Genomic DNA, 22,803 nt, shown 5'->3' with positions numbered 1-22,803 from the left:
ACTGTGATTCTACAAAAGAAGATCAAATTTACAAATACAGTTTTTCTTTAGAGATGTTGCCCTTATCAGAAAAAAAGATTGATTTTAGGCACGCACAGACATCAAGAATCAGCGTATGAATCTCAATAACGGTGACAAGCAACATATTCTGATAAACAGATCAACTCTGAACATTATAAAACAAGCTACTAATAAGTCACAGAAAAACAGCAAAATTTAAATAGTGAGAATAAAGAAAATTACTAAGACAATTCAGCTCATAATTTATTTATGCAGCAATGCATGATGGGAGGCATGGATGAATTTTGATTGGTGGCACCCAGAATGCATTGCAACATGCTTTATTATTCTCACCACTGTTGAGATTCACAGACTGATTCTTGATGTCTGTGTGTTTAAATATATATATTTATATCATCTATCTATCTATCTATCTATCTATCTGAACTTTAAAAATATTTTTTTAAAGTTCTGGTATATAAATATATATTTTTGTATTGTTAAAATTAATATTCTGCTGTAGGGTCACAGTGCTGCTGTAATCAATAATGTAAATCTAACTGAGATTGGGCTCTAAATGAGAAATGTGCCAGAAGCACATACTGGTTGCATCAAACAAGATGTTTTCAGTGAACAATTAACATCTCCACAACTGTCACAAATATAGAAGGTTTCAAAAAATGGTGTGTCACATTTTCATTGCCCTACGCTGTTGAAACGTGTCCAAGCTCGGTAATAGCTCGCTCAATTGGCTCGTTGCCTTCTAACGTCACTTTATATAGGCGGCTGACCTTGAGTCATGTTTGCTAACGCCACCCACCTGACCTGATTTCCCATTTACCACACTTATATGTACTTTAAAGATCTCAGCTGATTTCTTGCTTGTTATTGACTACTAATAATTGAACATAACTTCTCATTTGATTGCAAATAAAATTACTAATTACTATTTAGATTTACATGCTTGAATATTCCAACATGCAACCTTTAAATTCAACTGAATTATGTGGTCAGGAACATTCATAATGAACTGAATGTTTATTCTAATGTGTGCAAGAGTAAAGCTTTTGTATGTCTTTACTTGAACTGAGCCCACTTGAACTCATCACAAATGAATTTTTGGACAAAACAACAAACTGAATATTAGCACAAGTTTTTGAACTGCATTGCCTACATAGATGAATCATTAATCAGATGATCAATAAATAATGTTTGAAGGACCTCCTTTAGCATGAGAGTCCCTTTAAAAGAGACGGTCCAGTTCATCTCATGACCTGGATGATCGCTCCTCATCATGGCTCTGAATATTAGCTGCTGTTGGAAAGAGCTTCTTCTGCTCTCTATCCTTCTGATCTGTGTTAATGGACAAACATCAAGACCGTAAGTTTTTTACAAGTTCTGCTGAGGAAGGCAGAGTTTTGCTTTATAAATATGATAAATCATTAGTGTACCATTAGTCATTGTGTAAGTCTTGATTATTTCTCCTGTATTTAATTGATCTGTGTTGCACAGTAGAGGTTTGCTGTTTGAATGACAACTTAAGACATTTATAAGATTATTAAGGTCAATATTGTTCTGAATAAACATAAAAAGCTATAAATCAAGTAACCAGACTTCATTACACACCCACATAGCAACCAAAGTTGGGAAGTCCAGGGGTCAGAGAGTAAAAGTCCTGCCATATTTTTATTCCACCCACTGAAGCATTAATGAGATAAATAAGTGATTAATTGAGTGATGATTGACCATTATTGAAGACACCTGATGATAACAAGCAGAATCGCCAAAGGAGAAAATCACTATTTTTAAGTTACCAAAAATATATATATTTGTATTGATAAAGTTGATCATGTGTTGTAGAATCACAGTGCTGCTGTAATCAATAATGTAAATCTAACTAAGATTGGGCTCTAATTGAGTTCAGTGATTCATATAAAATAATGATTATGTGAAAACATAACCAACACCACCTGATTATCTTTTAACTTTGTTTGACTGGTTGGTTTTAAAGAAATTAAAACTGCCCAAACAAAATGTAACATTAAAAAGTCAAGGGTCAACCTCATCTAAAACATACCCTGACCTCGATGATGGTAACTTAAAAATTGTGATTTTCTCCTTTGGTGATTCTGCTTGTTATCATCAGGTGTCTTCAACAATGGTCAATCATCACTCAATTAAACACTAATTTATCTCATTAATGCTTCAGTGGGTGGAATAAAAATAAGGCAGGACTTTTACTCTCTGGTACCTGGACCTCCCATCTCTGCTAGCAACATTGTGTCAGCCCAGATCCAGCCTACATCTGGCATGATGATTGAGCCGACATGCTGCAATGAATTATGGTCCTTGTGTCTCATTCATGAAACATGTTTCTTTGCTACTGCAAATGTGTTTTAACAAACACACTGTCACAGCAGCCAGAAAATGCAAATACATAAGAGTGAAGAGTCCAACTAATGGAACCGCTAACCACTGTTATGGTGACTTTAAATGAAACGCATTAGAGTTAAAGCCCTGATAATTCTCAATAACAACTTTTGTAAATGTCTAACATAAAATCAATCTGGTAAGTAATAAGTGAATCTGGTAATGCTGTTTGTGGAGTTGTTTGATCATCCTCTGTTGAGATCTTGAGAGATTTAATGTCTTTTATCTTCAGTTGATTTCATCTAAGGCTGTGGCTGAAGTCAGTTGTAGTTCTTGTGTTTCTGCTTGTCTCTTTTTCTGTTCTGTTCTCTTCTTTCCTTCAGTAAAGTCTGCTTGTTAACAGGCTTATTAAGGCTGAGATGACTCCATACTTAATATACACAGATTTTGTGGCTCAGATAAGGTCCAGTTTTTTATTTCTTTGCTCTTGGCTGACATGTGGCATTGCTGTGTCCAGAGGTGGAAAGTCCAGGGGTCAGAAAGTAAAAGGCCTGCCATATTTTTATTCTACCCACTGAAGCAGTGTTAAAGTTAATGAGATAATTAATTGAGTGATGATGACCATTATTGAAGGTACCTGATGATAACAAGCAGAATCATTGAAGGAGAAAAATCAAAATTTTTACCAGAGAGATCAGGGTTTGCTTTAGTTGAGCTCTTGACCCTTGATTTTGTTTGGGCAGTTTTAACTGCATTAAAACCAACCAGACAAGCAAAGTTAAAACATGATCAGGTGGTGTTGGTTATGCTTTCACGTAATCATTATTTGATCTGAATCACTGAATTAATTTAGAGCCCAATCTTAGTTAGATTTACATTTTTGATTACAGCAGCACTGTGATCTATAATTGATCAAAAGCAACTTAACAGCATTGATTTTTACTCCCAGTTAAGTTATTTATTTATATGTTTCTTGTTTTATCTAACTACTCTGGCAATATTGTATGATCATTGTCTCTGGACAGATCTTTCATGGTGACGTTTCCAGCAGTGATTGAGTCAGGATCTGAGGCCAAACTCTGTGCAAGTTTTCTCAATCCCAATGAAAGCCTTGTCATGAACATTCATCTGGTTCATGGTGACCAGAGCACTTTACTGCTGCAGGAGAAAGCTGAGGAAGAGTTTCATCGCTGCTTTAACTTCAAGGTCTGCCATAAAAATGTGCACAAGATAATGACTATACAATCAATTATGTTAGTTTTGCCATAATGCATCTAGTGTTTGTGAAGGCAGGTTGTGAATACATATTACTTCTCATCAGGCTCCTCTGGTCAAAGAAGAATCAGTGCAGAAAATGAAGGTCGAACTTCAGGGAGAGACTTTCAAGATGACCGAAGAGAGAAAAGTCATGTTCAAGCCTTACCATCCTCTGACCTTTATCCAGACTGATAAACCCATCTATCTTCCAGGACAGACAGGTGAGCTGTGAATGTTTCAGTAAATAATGCTGGTGTCACTGACATCTAAACCCTGATCACAGCTGATGTAACACATATACATCAAGTAAAGCACATTATGATCATGCAATGAGCTGATGGTAAAAGGGTATGAAGTAAACAATTCAATGGATTTACAAACTTTTGAATAGAAAAGAGGAGCAGAAGAAAAGATAAGGAAAGCAGATAAGGATGAGGAGCTTTGGAAACTCAAGAATGGTTATCTAGTAGTGTGTGTTTGAGCTATATATAATTACAAACAACTGATGAAGTAAATCTCATGATATCAGTATCCGTATGACTTTATTTTATATGAAATCTATGGATACTACAGATCAGGGGTGTCTAACTCAGTTCCTGAACAGTGTTGTGAAGAAAAGTAATCTCTTCCTTGCAAATGAAGTTCAAGAGGAAGAGTTCCAGAAGTCAAAATTAGCCTTTATCGAACAAAGCAACAAAGCCGAGACGCCTGTAGGACATCTGAGTGTGTCTCTGGCCAGAGAGCCATTCTTATACCTGTTTTTATCTGTTATTTTGCAGTACTCAGCAACTTAAAAGTTAACCACATCTGTTCCAAACAATATATCTTAATATATCAACACATATCTTTATTTTCTCACTCGTCTTTTTAATTGTGGCAGTCTGCTATGCGCTGGTCAATTACCCTTTATCATAGGCTAGATGTAACATCTTCAAAGGACTCCTGGCTCCTTCCCAGAGGATGGGAGCCTCCACATGGCATCTTCACTTATTTTCATGATAGTAATTTTATTTTTACAACCACCTGCAGTGCCCTGATAATGCCAGTGGTGTATAAAGTACTCGAAAAACCATACTTGAGTAAAAGTATAGATATCTTGCCAGAAAATGAATTTGGTAGAAGTTAAAGTTGCTGTTTAGAATGTTACTTGAGTAAAAGTTTTAAAGTATGTGATATTAAATGTACTTAAGTATTGAAAGTAAAAGTACAAGTAAATGTAAAATACAAAAGGAGCAAAAAAATATAAAAATTTGTTCTATACACAGTTTGAGCAGCAAGATTGTGTTCAGTTTTAACTCTCTTACATTTTGTTTCTTTAAATTGGCTAAAGGTTTATTGTAATTTTTATACATAAAAAAATACTAATATATTAATTATACATTGATGATTTGTTCATGTTAATTTATAGTGCATTATAACTAATGCAAGAGACAACTTTAAAATGTTAAAATGTAAATGATGAAATTAAAAATGAACAATACTTTTATTAGCCTTATTTAATGTTACAAATGTACTCTTATTGTAAAATGTTACTATTTCATATAAATCCAAACAGTCATGCTTAAAAATTACCATCTTTACACACAAAGGCATAGCATGGGTCTATTATATGTGTACTTTCACACATTATTTTGCTCTATTTTAGAAAAATTGATGATTATCTAATCAAAATATGTGTTACAGTGCCGATAAAAACTGAAATTGAATAGGCTACATTTATGATTTGTTAAGCTTCTGTCGCTGTATGAGACTACAGTTTAAATATGCAACTTCGCCGGATAATGAATGCATAACAGCGAACAAATAGTTATAAACTAATGCAAATGAATGGTAACAATCGTGGCATACAGTTGTTGTTGTTTTTTGTCACATTGTTTTAACCGCTTGAGGTTACTACTAATGTCTCAGCCTCGACGACAAACATACTGTTCTCCACTAATGCAGCATCTAGTCAACAAACTAATTACTTTATAGTGATATCAAAACATGTACTGTAGTGTACATTGTATAACATACCGTTTTGTTGTCCGTTTTAAATCGTTTTGAAGTGACCCGTTTTGTGCAGCGCGCAGCCTCACATCACGTGTCAAAAAAAACCATACGAGGCATCAGTGATAGTTTTTTTTTTCGCCTCTAGAGGCCGCTCTCGTAATGTCTCATAATCTCACTTCTCAGCCGCTCCAGCAAATGGACGCAACCCGGAAAATTAAATCAACCGCGGTTGTGCGAGCTCTTGCTTGCACATGCTTGCTTGCAGTCTGTGTTCTTCCGACTTTATTTTGTAGTAAGTAACGAAAATGCTTTGGGAAATGTATCGGAGTAAAAGTATATAATTTATTTAGGAAATGTAGTGGAGTAAAAGTAAAAGTTGACAGAAATATAAAAACTCAAGTAAAGTACAGATTCTCCCAAAAAATACTTAAGTACTGTAACGAAGTATTATTACTTCGTTACATTACACCACTGGATAATGCCCCTAACTTGGCAAAATATTCAGTGAGTCCCACAACTTTCTCCAATGCTCCTGACCTTGTGACAGCAGAATACAGTCGTCAACCCTGTATTTGATCCTTAATACGGTTACATTCACACACAGTGCGGTCATTTACAGGAATTAAATACTGACTATAAGTGTTGTCCCTTACATAAGAGCTGAAGATGTCAAAAGTGAATATTTTTTTTAATACACATTTATATTTTACAGTGAACTTCAGAGTTGTTACCATGGATAAAAACTTGACACCTCTTGATCAACAGGTCTGATGTGTTTATCTTGCATCTTTATCACTCATGTTTCCTTGCATTGTTAAATACACATTTAATAAATAAATGTGGCTTTTAATCATTTACTATTTGCTCTTTTACAGTATAGTACAGTGATTCTTGAGGTAAGAACACAAAACCTTCTGTACAGTCACAACAAACACACCTTTTAAATCTTATTAACACTATAGAAAATTCGGTTATATTTGCAATCATTGTGTTTTCAGAAGGCTAATTAAACATTTCTTCATTGATAGTCAGGTTATGTGTAGCTGACTGCAACTAAATATCTGAACTGTGTCTTTTTTTTAAACAGGACAGTCAAGGTAACCGGATTGGTCAATGGACAAATGTTTCTTCAACAAGATGGATTTTGCAGCGTTCTTATGAATTAAACCCAGAAGCCCGTCAAGGCATGTACAAACTGAAGGCTTTTATTAGTGACAGGATGATCTCACATCATTTTGAGGTGAAAAAATATGGTAAGTCAGAATTTCAATATGTTTGTATATTAATATCTTATTTGACTACTAATAACGTACTCGGTTACTAACGTAAACTCGGTTCCCTGAGATACGGAACAAGTACTGCGTATGGGGAAAAGTCTCCCTTTTTCCCCGTCACTGAAGCCTTTTTCAATAACGCAGTGTAACTGCACTGTCATTGGTTCACTCATAGACAAGTTGTTGAACCAATGGCGGTGCGGTATAGCTGCGCGGCCTATGGCGAGAAAGCGTGCGAACTTTCTCGCCGAAAGGGGCGGGGTTAAGGGCTATATAAGCAGGCGTTTCGCCATAGGATTTCAGTGCCAATCAACTGAAGCGATGACTCTTTAGCTGCAGCCTCGTGGCACGGCAAGTAACGCAGTACACGTTCCGTATCTCAGGGAACTGAGGTTACGTTAGTAACCGAGTACGTTCCCTTTCGATACTTCACTCGTACTGCATATGGGGAACGAATTCATCCACGCTGTGGCACGGCAGGGAACGACGTAACTTGTTCTGGACACTGGAAGGGGACCAAGAAAACAAGTGTGAAGCAAAGCCGCCGTATCCCTTGTTACACTACAAGGAATGAAACCTGTAACGTGTGACGCGGAACTCGCAAGAGGTCGCCCAATCACAGTGAAAGCACCCGAGCTTACAAGGTCGGGATGTCAAGATGATAAAACCTGACAAAAGTGGACGGAGAAGACCAGCCGGCCGCCTCACAGATGTCTTTAATGAAAACTCCATTGGACCAAGCCCATGAGGAAGCCATTCCCCTGGTGGAATGGGCTTTAACTCCTATGGGGCAATCAGCACCCAGAGAGGAGTAACACAGGTTAATGGCGTCGACTATCCAACATGAGAGATGCTGTTTTGAGACCAGAGACCCTTTGGTGCAGCCACCAAAACAAACAAAGAGCTGATCCGACTGCCTGAAGGGCTGTGATCGCTCCACATAGGTCCTCAATGCCCTGACAGGGCAGAGTAGCTCTAGCTCTCGTTCATCCGCAGAGGGAGGAAGAGCAGAAAGCGAGATGACCTGTGCTCTAAACAGGGTTGAGAGCACCTTGGGGACGTAGCCATGCCTAGGTTTCAGAACGACCTTAGAGTCATTGGGCCCGAATTCGAGGCATGCAGGGCTTACAGAGAGGGCCTGCAAATCGCCAACTCGCTTAAACGATGCTAATGCAAGTAGCAGAGTGGTTTTCAGTGTGAGGGGCCTGAGGTCAGCTGAATGCAGCGGCTCAAAGGGTTTACCCTTTAGGGCCCTGAGGACCAGCGAAAGGTCCCAAGTGGGAACAGTGAGGGGACGAGGTGGATTTAATCGCCTAGAACCCCTTAAAAAAACGTTTTGACCTACTGACTGTCCAGCAATAGGAGCGTGGAATGCTGCGATGGCTGCTACGTACACTTTAAGCGTTGAAGGGGAGCGCCCCATATCTAAACGCTCTTGGAGGAAAGACAGTATGAAAGATACGTCACTCTCCACAGGGTCTATGTTGCGCGTTGAACACCAATCAACAAAGACCGACCATTTCTGGGCGTAGAGGCGTCTCGTGGATGGGGCTCTCGCCTGAGATACGTTATTTAGAACGTCCCGGGGGAGGTTGGCCGGCTCCCCTCGAGGGACCAGAGGTGTAGAGCCCAGAGGTCTGGCTATGGGTGCCAAATCGTCCCGTTTGCCTGAGAAAGGAGATTCCGTCTCAGGGGAATCGGTCACGGGGCTCTCGTAGAGAGCTTGAACAGCTCCGAGGACCAAACTTGGCTCCTCCAGAGTGGGGCCACCAGAACGACTCTGTGTTGGTCTTCCCTGATGCGCCTGATAACCTGGGGGATCAGTGCAATCGGGGGAAAAGCATAGAGGAGAGTTTTGGGCCATGTGTGGGCCAGAGCATCGACTTCCTTCGAGAAAAATGTTGGGCAGTGAGAGTTGTCTTCCGAGGCGAAGATGTCTACCTCTGCTTTCCCGAAGAACTCCCAAATCATAAGAACCATCTGGGGAAGGAACATCCACTCGCCCAGGTTGGTTTTGCCAGGAATGTGAGTCACTCTGAGCGACTGGAGTCTCGGCAGGGCCCATTCCTGGAGACGTTTTGCCAGAGCGCATAAGCGGCTGGACGAAAGACCGCCCTGGTGGTTTATGTACGACACCACTGTCATGCTGTCTGATTGGACCAAGACATGGCGTCCTGTCAAGTGTGCCTGAAAGGATTGAAGGGCTTTCATCACTGCTAGCATCTCGAGGCAGTTGATGTGTAGACGGCTTTGCTCGTGACTCCACGAGCCGAAGGCCGGTCTGCCCTCGCACACAGCGCCCCAACCCGTGTTGGAGGCGTCTGTTGAGAGCACTGTCCGTCGTGAGACCGCCTGTAGGGGTACTCCAAGATTGAACCAAGTAGGGTTCAACCAAGGTTTCAGGGCTAGAAGACAGGCCTGATTGACCTTGAGACACAGGCGGCCTTGCCGCCAGGCGTTTGGAGGAACCCGGAACTTCAGCAAGTACTGTAGAGGCCGCATCCGAAGAAGGCTGAGCTGCAGCACCGGGGAGGCGGAAGCCATCAGCCCTAACAACCTCTGGAAGAGCTTCAGAGGGAGATAGGCTTTGTTCTTGACTGAGGCCGCGAGCTGCTGAATCGCCAGAGCGCGTTCCGGCGAGACTACTGCCATCATACGGACTGAGTCGAATACTGCCCCCAGAAACGAGATTTGCTGGCTGGGGCATAGCGAGCTCTTGGCTAAGTTGACCCTGAGACCCAGACATTGTAAATGGCTGAGGAGCACGGATCTGTGGTGTTCCAGCTCGGCTCGCGAACGGGCTAGAATGAGCCAGTCGTCGAGATAATTCAGAACCTGGATTCCCATTTGTCTCAAAGGGGAAAGCGCTGTGTTCATGCACTTGGTGAAAGTGTGAGGAGCCAGAGACAGCCCGAAGGGCAGGACCGTATATTGGTATGCCACCCCCTCGAATGCGAATCTCAAGAATCGTCTGTGATGGGGGGCTATCTGGATATGAAAATACGCAACCTTCAGGTCCAGCGAGCAGAACCAGTCCCCGGGGCAAATGTGCGCGAGGATCTGCTCCAGCGTCAGCATTTTGAACTTCCGTCTCATGAGGGAGCGATTCAAAAGTCTGAGATCTAGGATGGGTCTGAGACTGCCATCCTTCTTGGGGACCAGAAAGTAGCGGTTGTAAAATCCTGACTCGCTCTCTGCAGGGGAAACTATTTCTATAGCTCCCTTCCTTAGCAACGTCATAACTTCGGCTCGGAGAACGTGAGCGTCGTGTTCACCGAAGTTTGCAGCACCCCGCCGAAGCGAGGGGGCCGTCATGCAAATTGGAGCGTGTAGCCCTGAGTTATGATCCCCAGGATCCAGTCTGACACATCGGGGATGGCTTGCCAAACCTCGGCCGGAGTGACGAGGGGTCGTATAACGTCGGATGACAGGCCGCCGGTGAGGGGGCCGTACACCGAGAGATGTGGAAGAGGAAATTTGCTCTTTTTTTGATGAAGTAAAATAGTGTTCGCCGTGAAAACGGCGGTTTGTGTGGGCGCAACAGGTGTGGCCCCAATTACAGCATGAAGCATGTTTCCCACGCCCGGAATTAGACGAGGCGGAGGGGAAACTGCACGCAGGAGCTTTGGGGGTGGTCCGGTCGCAACAAGACAATCCCCCATCCTCTTCCTTTCTGATAAATCAGGACGTCTTCGGAGCCGCTGGGTCCAGCACAATCTTGGGCCGGGGTCCCTGCCGTCTCGGGAAGGAGGGGCGCTTTGCAGGGCGCGAGCGCTGGCGGTGCTCCTTTGGTGGCGCTGCCTGGGAGGCGGGTGGGGCTGGCTTGTTCTGCTGAGCTGGCGCAGTCCTGGGGCGGCTGGAAGCAGAAGCAGAGCTGGAGCGCTTGGGCAGGAAGTGCCTCATAGCCTGAGACGACTTCTGCGCCGCTGTGAAGCGCTCAGTAAAGCCATCCACTGCTGGCCCAAAGAGACCGGAGGGTGAGACCGGAGTGTCCAAAAAGGCTGTCTTGTCTAGGTCCTTGATCTTAGTTAAGTTGAGCCAAAGGTGGCGCTCCAAGACAACCAAGTTGGCCATTGAGCGGCCAATGGCTTGGGCCGTCGCCTTCGTGGCTCGCAGGGTTAGGTCAGTGGTGCTGCAGAGAGCCTTGAAGGCCAGTGCGTCTATGCCAGACTCGTCCAGCGAGCGGAGGAGTTTGGCCTGGAAGACCTGAAATATGGCCATAGTATGGAGCACGGAGGCAGCTTTGCCAGCCCATCCTTCCGCTTCGGAGGCAGCAAGGGACATAGAGTCATCTGCTTCATCGTCCGATCCTCCAAACGAGACGAGGTCACTTGCATCAGCAGAGGGACGCTGCTCGGGTCGGGAGAACAGGACGGGAGAGTGTTCCCTTGGAGGAGAGGGCGAGGCACGTGATGGCTGGGCCGGCATGAGCTCGCTCAACTCCGGGCGCTGTATCGCTCTACCCTGCTGTCTCTTCCTAGCCGGCACGCGGGAGGAAGGAGACGGGAGGGTGCGAGCGGCGAGATCACCCTCAGTGAAAAAGGCGACCCGCGAGCGCAGGGAACCGAGACTCATGCTCTCGCAGTGCGGGCATGAGGCTCCAGCAAGTGCACCGTCAGCGTGGGACTTGCCAAGGCAAGCGACGCACTCGCTGTGTCTGTCATCATCGTGCAGAGGGGCTCTGCACGTGCCACACGAGTGCCGCGGCATTAGTAGAAACACCGCCGCTGTAATAACGGCGATTGGGGGGCTCTTTCAGAGCGGCGAGGGCCGCAGAAGCTCTGCGGAGCGGTGAAAACCGCTGTTGTTTTGCTCTTTTAGAGTGGCAATGAGCTGCGGAGAAGTTCTCAGAAGGCGCCGGATGGCGGCAGGAGACACGCTGGTGAAACGGCCGGAGCGGGAAGCGGGAGGCGGCGGCTCGAAGACGGCGCAGAAGGCTGCAGTCAGCGAGGGCGCCGGCACTGTCTCAGACCGGCGAGTCCAGCTGAGTCCGCTGCAGGAGCCTTTTCTGACGGCGGCGAGAGCTTTTTCGAAGGCGGCGAGCTTCTTCGGCTTCAGACGGAGATCAGCGAGGAGAAGTAGAAGTCGTCGCTGAAGGAGAATGCACTGAAATCCTATGGTTATATATCCTGCTTATATAGACCTTAACCCCGCCCCTTTCGGCGGGAAAGTTTGCGCGCTTTCTCGCCATAGGCCGCGCAGCTATGCCGCGCCGCCATTGGTTCAACAACTTGTCTATGAGTGAACCAATGACGGTGCAGTTACACTGCATTATTGAAAAGGCTTCAGTGACGGGAAAAAAGGGAGACTTTTCCCCATACGCAGTACGAGTGAAGTATCGAAAGGGAACTCTAATTTCTGCCTTCTCACTTCTAGTTTTGCCTAAGTTTGAAGTTACTGTGAAAAGCCCAAAAAAAGTCAGCATTGAAGAAGAGGAACTGATAATTGAGGTTTGCGGAAAGTGAGTGCTTTATTTTATTTCCTGCATTAAGAGAACAGTGTGTTCTTTCTTTCTTGGCACAATTAAGTTACTTTAATTTAATTGTTAATTGTGTTTTTTTTTTTTTTTTTTAAACTCTGGGGTCAGTTAATTACATGTAACCCTCATCCTAATATAGTTGCTGAATTGAACCCTGGGCTGTAGATCATTTGCTTGTATTTTTTTCACAGATACACTTACGGACAGCCTGTACCTGGTAAATCATGGGTGAAAGTGTGTCGTAAAAACTTGTCCTACCAAAGACATCACACCAATCCAGTGTGTTTAGAAGAAACCATTGAGGTGTGTGAGTTGAAACATAGAACAAGTAATGGCAAATATCTTTCCTCCATTTATCCAGTTAAACCACTCTTTAGTTAATATGCTATGTTTGTGTTCATTCATTATAATTAGATAAAAAAGACAGGCTGTGCCGTCCATACCTTAAATGCATCAGTCTTTCTGAACACCACACTAAAGGACAGGCTTCAGAATTCTCTTGATGTTGAGGCAATGGTTACAGAAGAAGGAACAGGTGAGCTGTTGGATTTGATCTGATCCACGTTACATACATTTATTGAATTTCTCATTTTTGAAATTTTATTTTTATTTGAATAATTATTTATTTTGGTGTTTTTACTATTTACAGAGATCACCATGACAAAAACTGAATCTGTATCTCTCACTTATGAAATTGGTAAAGTCATATTTACTGACCTGCCCAAAACATATGAACATGGATCAGTTATAGAAGGAAAAGTGAGTTTAAAATGAGTTTGTTTCTGTTTAACACCATTGATATGTACAGAATTATTCCTTAATTTATTCCTTTAAAATCATATTTTCAACAGATCAAACTTTCAAATTTCAAAGGCGCACCTATTCAAAACAAAGAGGTTTATCTTATGGAGGGTCACACTTGGTCCCCAAAACTGCTCCTAAATCTCACTACAGACAGCGATGGACAGGCCAGCTTCTCTCTTAATACGTCCAGTTATCCTAAAAGTGATATTAATCTGATTGTAAGAGAGTTTGTATTCACTTTGTGTTCCCTGAAGAGTTTAATTGCAGAGTTATTTTTGATTCTTTGTTCATTGTCAGGCAAGTGTCTATCGTGGGGTCCGTTATTATGGCTATAACACACCTTACATCCCTGCGGACATAAAACCAGTTCAGCTCCTCCGGCCTGCCGCTCCATACAATCCAACACTGAGTGAACTGATTATAGAGAATACTGAGCAACCATTAAAGTGTGACTCTGAGTTTACAGCCACCATCAAGTATTATTTTGTTGGAGAGACAATTGAAGACTTCAAAACGGACAATGTCTATATGGTGAGAACATGTGCAGTATGTACATTATTACAGACATGTTTTTGTTTAACAGTGTTCATTGGCAGCATTAGTCAGTTTGTTATCAGAGTGTCATCTGTCTGTTTCAGGTCTTGTCCAGAGGAGTGATCGTTCATCATGGATATGAGAAGGTTGAAGTGAAATCTTCTAATGGAGTAGCAAGAGGCACAATGTCATTCAAACTGTCTATTAGTGCAGATCTGGCTCCAGTAGTGCAGATTCTGGTGTACTGTGTTCTGCCCAGTGAAAATGTTGTTGCTAGCAGCAAAAATTTCAACATTGAAAAGTGTTTCAAAAACAAGGTATGTATTGTAGTTTTAGAAATGAGCCTCTTTAAACTGTATTACTGACTCAAATCTAAAATAAACCCTATTGACTGTATGTCACAGGTGTCTCTGCAGTTTTCTCCTGCTAAAGCAGTTCCTGGTGAGAAAAACACTCTCCAGCTCTCAGCTCAGCCTGGTTCACTGTGCGGCCTCAGTGCTGTAGATCAGAGCGTCCTGATCCTGAAGTCAGGAGAACGCCTGGATACTGACAAGGTATAGATGCTTTAAGATTTAATATTGATTAAATGTGTCTTCATAATGGGAATCTACAGTATGAATGAATCAAGTGATAACAGACTTTCATTATTACTGCTATGATCCATCACTGTTTAAACTGACATCCCGATCTCAGGAGATTTAAAATTAATCTTTATTCTTTCACACCAAAATTGATTTAAAGTTTTACAAAATACATGGATTATTTAGTGTTGAATTATTTAGAAATCATACTGATAGTGTGTGAACATGTCACAGATCTTCAACCTGCTGCCAGTGAAATCGGGGTCAGATTATCCTTATGCTGTAGAAGATGAGCAGAAGTGTCTGCATGTGAGACGCCGTCGAGCTGTGCCGACAGACAACACCTATGAATCCTTAAAGGTAACAGGTGGATTATATGTGTGGCAGTGCAGTAGATAATGATTGGGAGAGTATATACTGCACATGCGCAAATAAAAAAAGCCCACTTGATTATACACTTGATTATAATTTTCATGAATTTTGTATTTTATCTTTTCCATTTAACAGAGAGTGGGATTGAAGATGGCAACAAATTTGGTTGTGCGAGTCCCTGAGTGTCTGTCATACAAAGGCTTGACGTATCACCGTCACCGATACCGTGATATAAGTAGATGTACTGTTATTACGATCCAAGCTGTAATGTTAATATATGTAGTTCTGTCATGACAACTCTCTGAGTGTTTGGTATGGTAATGGATATGACAATGTAAATATGTTTGGTCTTGGCGGAATAGATCTGCTACACTGCTGCTGCTTAATTGCTGCTGCTGCTGTTGATTATTGCTGCTGCTGCTGCAGAGCAAGTACGGGACTTGCTTCTGCCAATACATACACGACCCGCTGCTGTAAGCAAGTAAGACATGCTGCTGCTGTACAATATAGCGTACATGAATAACCCCCCAACAGAGCAGGTGAGATGATATTGGACAATACAAGCCGGTGTATTGTATGTCAGAGATCCCCCATCAAAGCAGAAGGCAAGATGATGATTCACCCTAACCCACAGCAGATCTACCGCCAAAACATATGTACTGCTGCTGCTCCGAAAAGCCATAGGAACCGTGTGTATGCTATCTATGTGTGCCTGGCCCATTTTTTGCCACGACAAGTATTTCTGGGCTGTAAGGCTTGGCTCTAGTAGTCTATTAGACTATGTGTGCCTGGGCTACCATGCCGAATGGCTTAGCTCTAGTGGTCTATTAGACTATGTGTGCCTTGGCTACCACGCCGAATGGCTTAGCTCTAGTGGCCTATGTCTATGTGTGTCTGAGCCAAAAGGCTCAAACATACCAATTAGAACGTGCATTATGTGTGGCTTTAACAAATGATAAAACATTGCAGGCTAATAGAGATAAGAAACCCTCCACGACCACCTGAGCAAATAATAGTATAATGATGTAGCATCATTTGAAAATGTCATTGGACCCTGTATACTCCTAAAAGTAAACTCATTTGGATGAACGGAAAATTAATGAGCAGGACTCCAACATGCATCAGCTGACCCAGCCCGAACACGTAGGTACATGAAACTTCAGCCTTGAAGAGTTGTTGAGTTGAGCAACACTATGAAACATTTAGATTTACAGTCATAATATGAATGAGCTTAATAGAAACTCAATATTTTTAATTAATATTCTATCTTGTCTAAGTTGCATTCTAATGCATTTCTATTATATCTTTGTCCCATATAAAATGGTTGTGTCAGTTGATGCAATTTGACAGTGAATCCCATAACATCATTTCTCAGCATGCAACCGACTGCCGGTCCTCACATAAAAACACAAATGAAACGTATGGCCGCGAGCGTGTAAAACGATGGGTTACTTAACGTAATCCCGGGTTCTTTGATAACAGAGTGAGGTGTTTCACTATGGGATTTCGCTTTGGGCATGACCAACTACGGAAGTTCCAATGACACTATGACTGTCCTTGACAGACAGGTCGATCTGAGATCAGGCTCCGCCCCACCTATTTTACTCAGGTCGACCCCTATTGTAACGAATGGGACTCACAGGCAGGGGATCCAAATGCAGCGTTCTTTATTGAAGTAGAGTGGTCGTACAGGCAGTGGTCAAAAGGAACAAACACAGTGTCAGAGAGCAGGCAGATTCATTGTAGTGAAGCAGGCAGTAAGAGGTCAGGGCAACAGGCAGAGTATCAAAGTCCATAAACAAAGCAGTAATCCAACAGGTAACAGGCAAAGCTTCAACCACGATAAACAGACCAAGACGGTAACAGGCAGACAGACAGGGAGGGAGGGATAGATGCTCAGAAATGCAAACACGGGGTAAGGCAAGACTTCACAATTGACATGAGGAAACAGACAGCTTAAATACAAATCTGATGAGCTACACCTGTGAGGTAATCAGAGTCCAATCACGAGGCTTGTGGGAAGTGTAGTACGAAAGTGCGTGGATGTGTGTCAGTGATTGAATGATGAGGACCAGCTGGTCTGTAGGTCCAGAGACAGGGATTGTGGGAAATGTAGTGAAGCAGTCTGTGCGTGTGTGTGTGTGTGTGAGTGAGTGACTGAATGCTAAATGGCAAGTGCAGGGTGTATGGGAAATGGAGTTCTGGTATGAATGAATATTCCGGATTGGAGTGCCCGGATTGGTGACTGTGACGGGCACTCTCTTCTGTGATCATGACACCTATCAAGATCATTATAGAGAGATTTCTTCCCATTCCTGTGCAAGGAGGGTAGTGTTGGTGAAACACCTCACTCTGTTATCAAAGAACCTGGGATTACGTTAAGTAACCCATCGTTTTTTTTTTAATTTCACTCTGTGTTTCACTATGGGAGATATAGACCACTCCCGGATTGCACAACATGCTATACATAACGATTATGTGGGTCCCAAGCCACTGGCTCCTAGCACCGCATGTGCTACAGATGGCTCTGACACATTTAGTCTATAGAACCGCACAAAAGTGTGCGGCGTAGCCCAACTTGCCGCCGCACAGATATCCTGAACCGAAACTCCACTAAGTAAGGCCATGATGTGGCCATTGCTCTAGTGGAGTGGGCCCTTAAGCCTTCAGGAGGTTGAGATCCTCTGCATTTATATGCTAGAGATATAGCATCTACAATCCAATGGGACAGCCGCTGACACGACAAAGGTTTCCCTTTATGAGGGGTAGCCCAAGACACAAACAGCTGGTCATTCCTTCTGAAACCTGCTGTTCTCTCCACGTACACACAAAGCACCCATACTGGACATAATGCATTCAACCTCCCCTCCTCCGGAGAAGAGAAAGGAGGAGGGTGAAAAGCTGTAAGCTCTGTAGTTGGACATCTATAAGCAGAGTCCACTACTTTAGGTACAAAAGCAGGGTTAGGTCGAAAAGAAACCTTCGTAAACCCTGGAGAAAACTGTAAACAAGACGAGCTGATAGACAGGTCCTGTAAGTCACTCACACGCTTAGCAGTCACCAGTGCTACAAGCAGTGCTGTCTTAAGAAAGAGAAACTTCAACCCAACGCCCTCTAATGGCTCAAAAGGACCTCTAAAACCAACGACAAATCCCACAAAGGGACCATCTGTCTGGCCACTTGCCTCTTACGGCGTGCCCCTTTCATAAAACGACTTATTAAGGGGTGCTGACCCGCTGTCTTGTCACCAAAACCAACATGACAAGCAGAAATAGCTGCTAAATATACCTTCAGGGTAGAAGAAGCCTTCCCTTTATCTAGCAGATCCTGGAGAAAACATAATATGTCCCTCACTGAGCACTGAAAAGGGACAATATGACTCTGCTCACACCATTCTTCAAAGACTCACTATTTATTACTACATAGTGAGCGAGTGGAAGAGGCTCTGGCACTCTGTATAGTGTGTATGATCGATGGGGGCAGACTGCCTGAGACAGGAGGTCCCTCCAGGGAGGGAGGGGCCACGGCTGACCTGCCAGTAGCTGAACTATCTCGGCCACCCAAAGTCTGGATGTCCAACGTGGAGCTATTAGTATCAGTGACAAACCTGTTTTCCTCACTCTGGCCAGTGTGAGTGAAATCAGGCTCAGAGGAGGAAAAGCATACAGTAGGACGTTTGGCCATGGGTGGGCTAGAGCATCCACACCCAATGGTGCATTTTCGTCTGCTAGAGAGAAATACAGAGGACACTGAGCGTTTTCCTGCGAGGCGAAGAGATCTACGGCAGCCTGACCGTACTTCTGCCATATCTGCTTCACTACCTGGGGATGAAGCTTCCACTCCCCATACAGAGGATTTCCTCTGGACAATAAATCTTCTCCCCAGTTCAATATCCCTGGAACATGGGTCGCTCTGATGGATAAAAGCCTTGTGTTGCACCACACGATCAACCTTTTCGCTAACTGATGCAGCTGAAGAGAGCGTGTGCCTCCCTGCCGGTTGATATATGCAACCACTGTAGAATTGTCTGTTTTCACTAAAACATGTTGGCCCCTGATGAAGCTCAGAAAATGTTGCAGTGCTAGAAACACTGCCAGCAACTCCAGGTAATTTATATGCTTGTGAATGAGCTGTGGAGGCCACACACCGTTCACCACTCTGCCCATCAGAGTTGCTCCCCAGCCCTTTAATGACGCGTCCGTCGTCATAGTAACTCTCGATGACACCGCCCCCAAGGGAATCCCTGTTCTGAGAGTCGCGGGGCTTTTCCAATGTCTGAGTGCTCTGACACACGTATGAGTTATTCTCACCGGTCGACTGAGATGTTGCCGGGAACACAGACGTAGATGCGCGACCCAGCGCTGAAAGTCTCTCATCATGAGAAGTCCCAACTGTACTACCGAAATCACTGAAGCCATTAAACCCAGCATCTGTAAGCACAGTCTGAACGGGACAACTTTCCCCGTTTGAAAACGGGAGAGACACTGAGTGAAAGACGTGATTCTCCCCTCTGTCAGATTGACTCGGTAAGAGAGAGAGTTTATTCTGAGCCCCAGATATTCTGTGCATTGCATGGGCTCTAAGCGGCTCTTTTTCATGTTTATTCTGAATCCCAAGCTGCTGAGATGCATTAACACCCTGTCTGCGTCTCTGACCGCTTGCTCCTTTGACGAGGAGCATATCATATAAAATGTAAGACAATTGTTCCTCAATGGAAAAAGTGCTACTTCCACACATTTGGTAAAAATTCTCGGCGCTAAAGACAGACCGAACGGCATAGTTTGAAACTTGTAAGCAGTGTCTCGGAATGCAAACCTGAGATATTTCCTGTGAGACGGGTAAACGTCTATGTGAAAATATGCGTCTGACAGATCGATCGTCACAAACCAATCGCCCTGGCGGATGGATCGACAAAGCGTTTTGTGTGTCAACATTTTGAATGTATACTTTCGTAGGTGCTTGTTTAACACACGGAGGTCTAATATAGGACGCAGAGACATGCTCCCTTTCTTTGGAATCACAAAGTAACGGGAATAAAAGCCTTGACAGCTTACCTCCTTTGGCACCACTTTGATCGCTTGTTTGTTTAAAAGAGTGTCGATCTCGGCCATCAAGACGCGAGCCGACTCTCCCTCGGCCACAGAGGCTATTATACCATTGAATTTGGGTGGTTTCATGGCAAATTGAAGTCTGTATCCCCATAGAATTGTGTTTAAAACCCATGGGTGAGCAGCGCATGCGCGCCAATTGAGTATACGGGCCGAGAGAGTCCACCTGTATACTTCTCCCTCGTGGGCGCGTGTTGATGACGTCATAACAGTCTCTGCTTTGGCTCCCACCGGAGAAGCAGGCGCTCCCTCCTGTGGTGAAACTAGGGGGGCACATTTTATTTGGGATTTTTTTTTTATCGCCCTTGGCAGTCTGCCTGGCTGCGATAGTGAAACCTTTATTGTGTGTTTTATGTTTGGGGAGCATATTGCCCTTAGCTCGTGGCTTGGCTGCGATAGTGCATTCTTTATTATGTATACCCCTGAAACAGTGGGTGTTTGAACACACCGTGTGAGTGCTTGGTGACACTGATGAACATCTTCCTCTATTCTCTGAACATGAGGAGAACATACAGAAACAGCCCTTACCGAACTTAGAACCGCAGGGCTGGAAACCTTCCTTCTTTTTGCAGGCGGAGAGAGAAGTGAAGGGGAACGTTTTCGTGTCAGGTCGCACGCTTCTTCTTCCATTTCTCAGGGTGGGGCGGGCGGTTCCTAGCCACCGCGGCCACAAATGAATGCTTCCCCCATGGATCGGAGCCATCTGACCTCTGACGTTGGCCAGTATGCTGCCCGCTGAGCGCAGGTCTCATGTTCCTGGCCCCCGTCTGTCTCCCTCTCGCTGCAGCGGCCGCTGCAAAGCCCTGTCGCTCTGGCTGAGAGGGTGGACGTGGTGTTTGCTTGCGTGGTAAACAGAGGTTAAAAGCTTAATCCTATTGTTTCCTGAGGGTGCTTGTTTCTCTCATTTTCTCGAGACATGGTCCAAACAGACCTTTAGTTGGATTGTACGCTGCGTCCATCACCTCCTCTTTCTGAGCGTCGCCCAATCCTGACAGGTTTAGCCATAACGCTCTCTCACCTGACATGGCCAGACCCATCACACGGCCACAGCCCTGAACCGCTCCACGCGAAGAGTGGAGAATTAAATCGGTCACCACACATATTTCGTCCCAGAGTGCTGGGTTCGGTACTTCTGTGTCAAGCTGTCGCCCCATCTCCTCCAAAATCTCAGCTTGATACGCTGACAATAAAGTCACTGCGTTCAGCGAGCACACCGATTGCGGCGCATACTTATACATCCTCTGATAGACGGACGCGGTTAAGCGTTCCATCTTGCTCGGCAGCGAAATTTGAGATGAGGCAGAAATAGAGTGCCAATTCGGGTGGAGATGATAGGCCACTGAAGACTCTATCGCTGGGGGTCTGGCCAGCCCCAGCTCTCCCATCCCCTGAATCTCCAGCTTAGAACATCCTTTGTCCGGGAGCTTGCTCTTAAAGGGGCTGCACCAGTGGCGAGACATTTCCTTCATGCAATCAGGCACAGCGGGCAGGAGTTGTCTCGCTGCGGGTTGAGAAGGCGGCAGCCTTTTCCCGTCGTAAAGGTCTCTCTCTGCTCCTTCCGCATCTTGTGCTGCAGGTCAAGCTAGACCCAGTTTCGCCACGGCTCGTTTACACACCTCATGCAGGTTACTGTCTGAGGCTGAGTCAGTCGTGCTGGGGGATCTAGACTGTGGGATAGGGAATGGAGAATTATCTTCCTCTTCCTCATCATCCATGTCTAAGTTGAGGAGGTCAGAGTTGGCGTTCTTCCTCCTCCTGTGCGAGAAGGCGCTCGAACAGAGGAGGCATTTCCGGGGATTCGGCTTCCATCATGTCCGCCCAGCTCGTGGTAGCTCGCGTATGATGCTCAGTAGCCGTAGATTTTGCGGCGGCTCCCGACAGACATGGGTCTTGTTGGTTAGCCACCGCTACTCTTAGCCTTCTCTCTAAGATTTTCACCGGCATTGACGCACAGTGAACACATGTTTGTGGGTCCGCAAGCGACGTTTGAGCGTGTTGGAACATTGGGTGAGGGTCCCTGCCCGAGATGGTTGCTCCACATGACGATGGACACGGGCGGGATGCAGCCTCTCTGCTCTTCAACTCATTCCCTTTGGCGGGGGTAATGACTGTCGACATGATGGCTGAAGAGTGAAAAAGGTTATCGTCGGGTAGTTATCCCTTCCAATGGCTCGCCTTAACGCGTAAACCTGAAGTTGGCTTGACGCCACTGAAGATTGTAACTTAATACAATGTAGTCTAAACAGAATAGCTCGCCTTGACGCGGACACTATTCAGAAATTACGATGTCACTCAACACAATCCAATCCACTGATGTCGCGTTCGGTGGCGTAATCCAATGACGTTCAGAGAACGTCTTGAATGTTCCCTGAAGGTCCACTAAATAACGTCTCCCAAACCTTAAAAGAAATCCACATTGTGACCATCTCTGAACGTACTGGGAACGTTACTAGGCAACATCCTTAACACCAGTGGGGACATTCTGAGAATGTTCTGGGAACTTAAAATTTCTAGCAGGATTATTAGTTCAATTTGAATCAGTTATTATTGGTAAAAACTTAACTTTTGCAAAATTAATATGATGCATTAACTTTGGCAGCTGTAATGTAACTGCTCTGAGACTCGAGGATCCAAATGCAGTTTTATTGAGGGAAAATCCACAATCATAATCGGATCCAATGTACAAGCAACAGGTCAAAAGCACAGAAAGGCAGTCCAAACAAACAACAAAGCAGAAACACACAGGCAAAACAGGGAAACCCAAGAACAGGCTGAGATCAAGAAACATGATATAGACAACAGGAAGAATGCTCAGACTTGCAGCTGTTACACTAAACAATACTTGACTGGGAATGACTGCAGAACCAGGCTGATGAGCTTAACAAGGTAATGAGGTAACAAGCTAACCAGAGGGCGAGGTCCAATCAGTGCAAATGATGTACAAAATACACATAGCCTACTCATCTTTGCATAAATGTGCAACACTTTATATTTTATTACCAAATTTTATGTAATATATAATTAATTTAACT

The 22,803-nt window shown here is 44.2% G+C and overlaps 1 protein-coding gene across 2 annotated transcripts in view; it reads left to right on the top strand.

Moving 5' to 3' along the window:
- The first annotated feature begins 1,226 nt into the window (after positions 1-1,226).
- The window catches only part of LOC137004765 (alpha-2-macroglobulin-like), a 50,419-nt gene continuing 28,842 nt past the window's right edge, over positions 1,227-22,803 (top strand). The window contains exons 1-16 of one of the 2 annotated variants that reach the window (XM_067365378.1): positions 1,227-1,380; positions 3,396-3,576; positions 3,692-3,848; positions 6,332-6,384; positions 6,495-6,515; positions 6,707-6,872; positions 12,270-12,354; positions 12,564-12,675; positions 12,787-12,907; positions 13,022-13,131; positions 13,224-13,394; positions 13,474-13,707; positions 13,815-14,027; positions 14,115-14,264; positions 14,526-14,651; positions 14,799-14,898. In XM_067365378.1, the coding sequence (XP_067221479.1) occupies positions 1,295-1,380; positions 3,396-3,576; positions 3,692-3,848; positions 6,332-6,384; positions 6,495-6,515; positions 6,707-6,872; positions 12,270-12,354; positions 12,564-12,675; positions 12,787-12,907; positions 13,022-13,131; positions 13,224-13,394; positions 13,474-13,707; positions 13,815-14,027; positions 14,115-14,264; positions 14,526-14,651; positions 14,799-14,898 (2,086 nt within the window). In that variant the 5' untranslated portion in view covers positions 1,227-1,294. Of the gene's footprint in view, positions 1,381-3,395; positions 3,577-3,691; positions 3,849-6,331; positions 6,385-6,494; positions 6,516-6,706; positions 6,873-12,269; positions 12,355-12,563; positions 12,676-12,786; positions 12,908-13,021; positions 13,132-13,223; positions 13,395-13,473; positions 13,708-13,814; positions 14,028-14,114; positions 14,265-14,525; positions 14,652-14,798; positions 14,905-22,803 lie in introns of both variants that reach the window. The other variant, XM_067365377.1, reaches the window with a different exon arrangement.

The sequence above is a fragment of the Chanodichthys erythropterus genome, chromosome 17 (assembly GCF_024489055.1).
Source record: "Chanodichthys erythropterus isolate Z2021 chromosome 17, ASM2448905v1, whole genome shotgun sequence".
Lineage (NCBI taxonomy): Eukaryota > Metazoa > Chordata > Actinopteri > Cypriniformes > Xenocyprididae > Chanodichthys > Chanodichthys erythropterus.
This window is presented reverse-complemented; position numbering and strand designations above follow the sequence as displayed.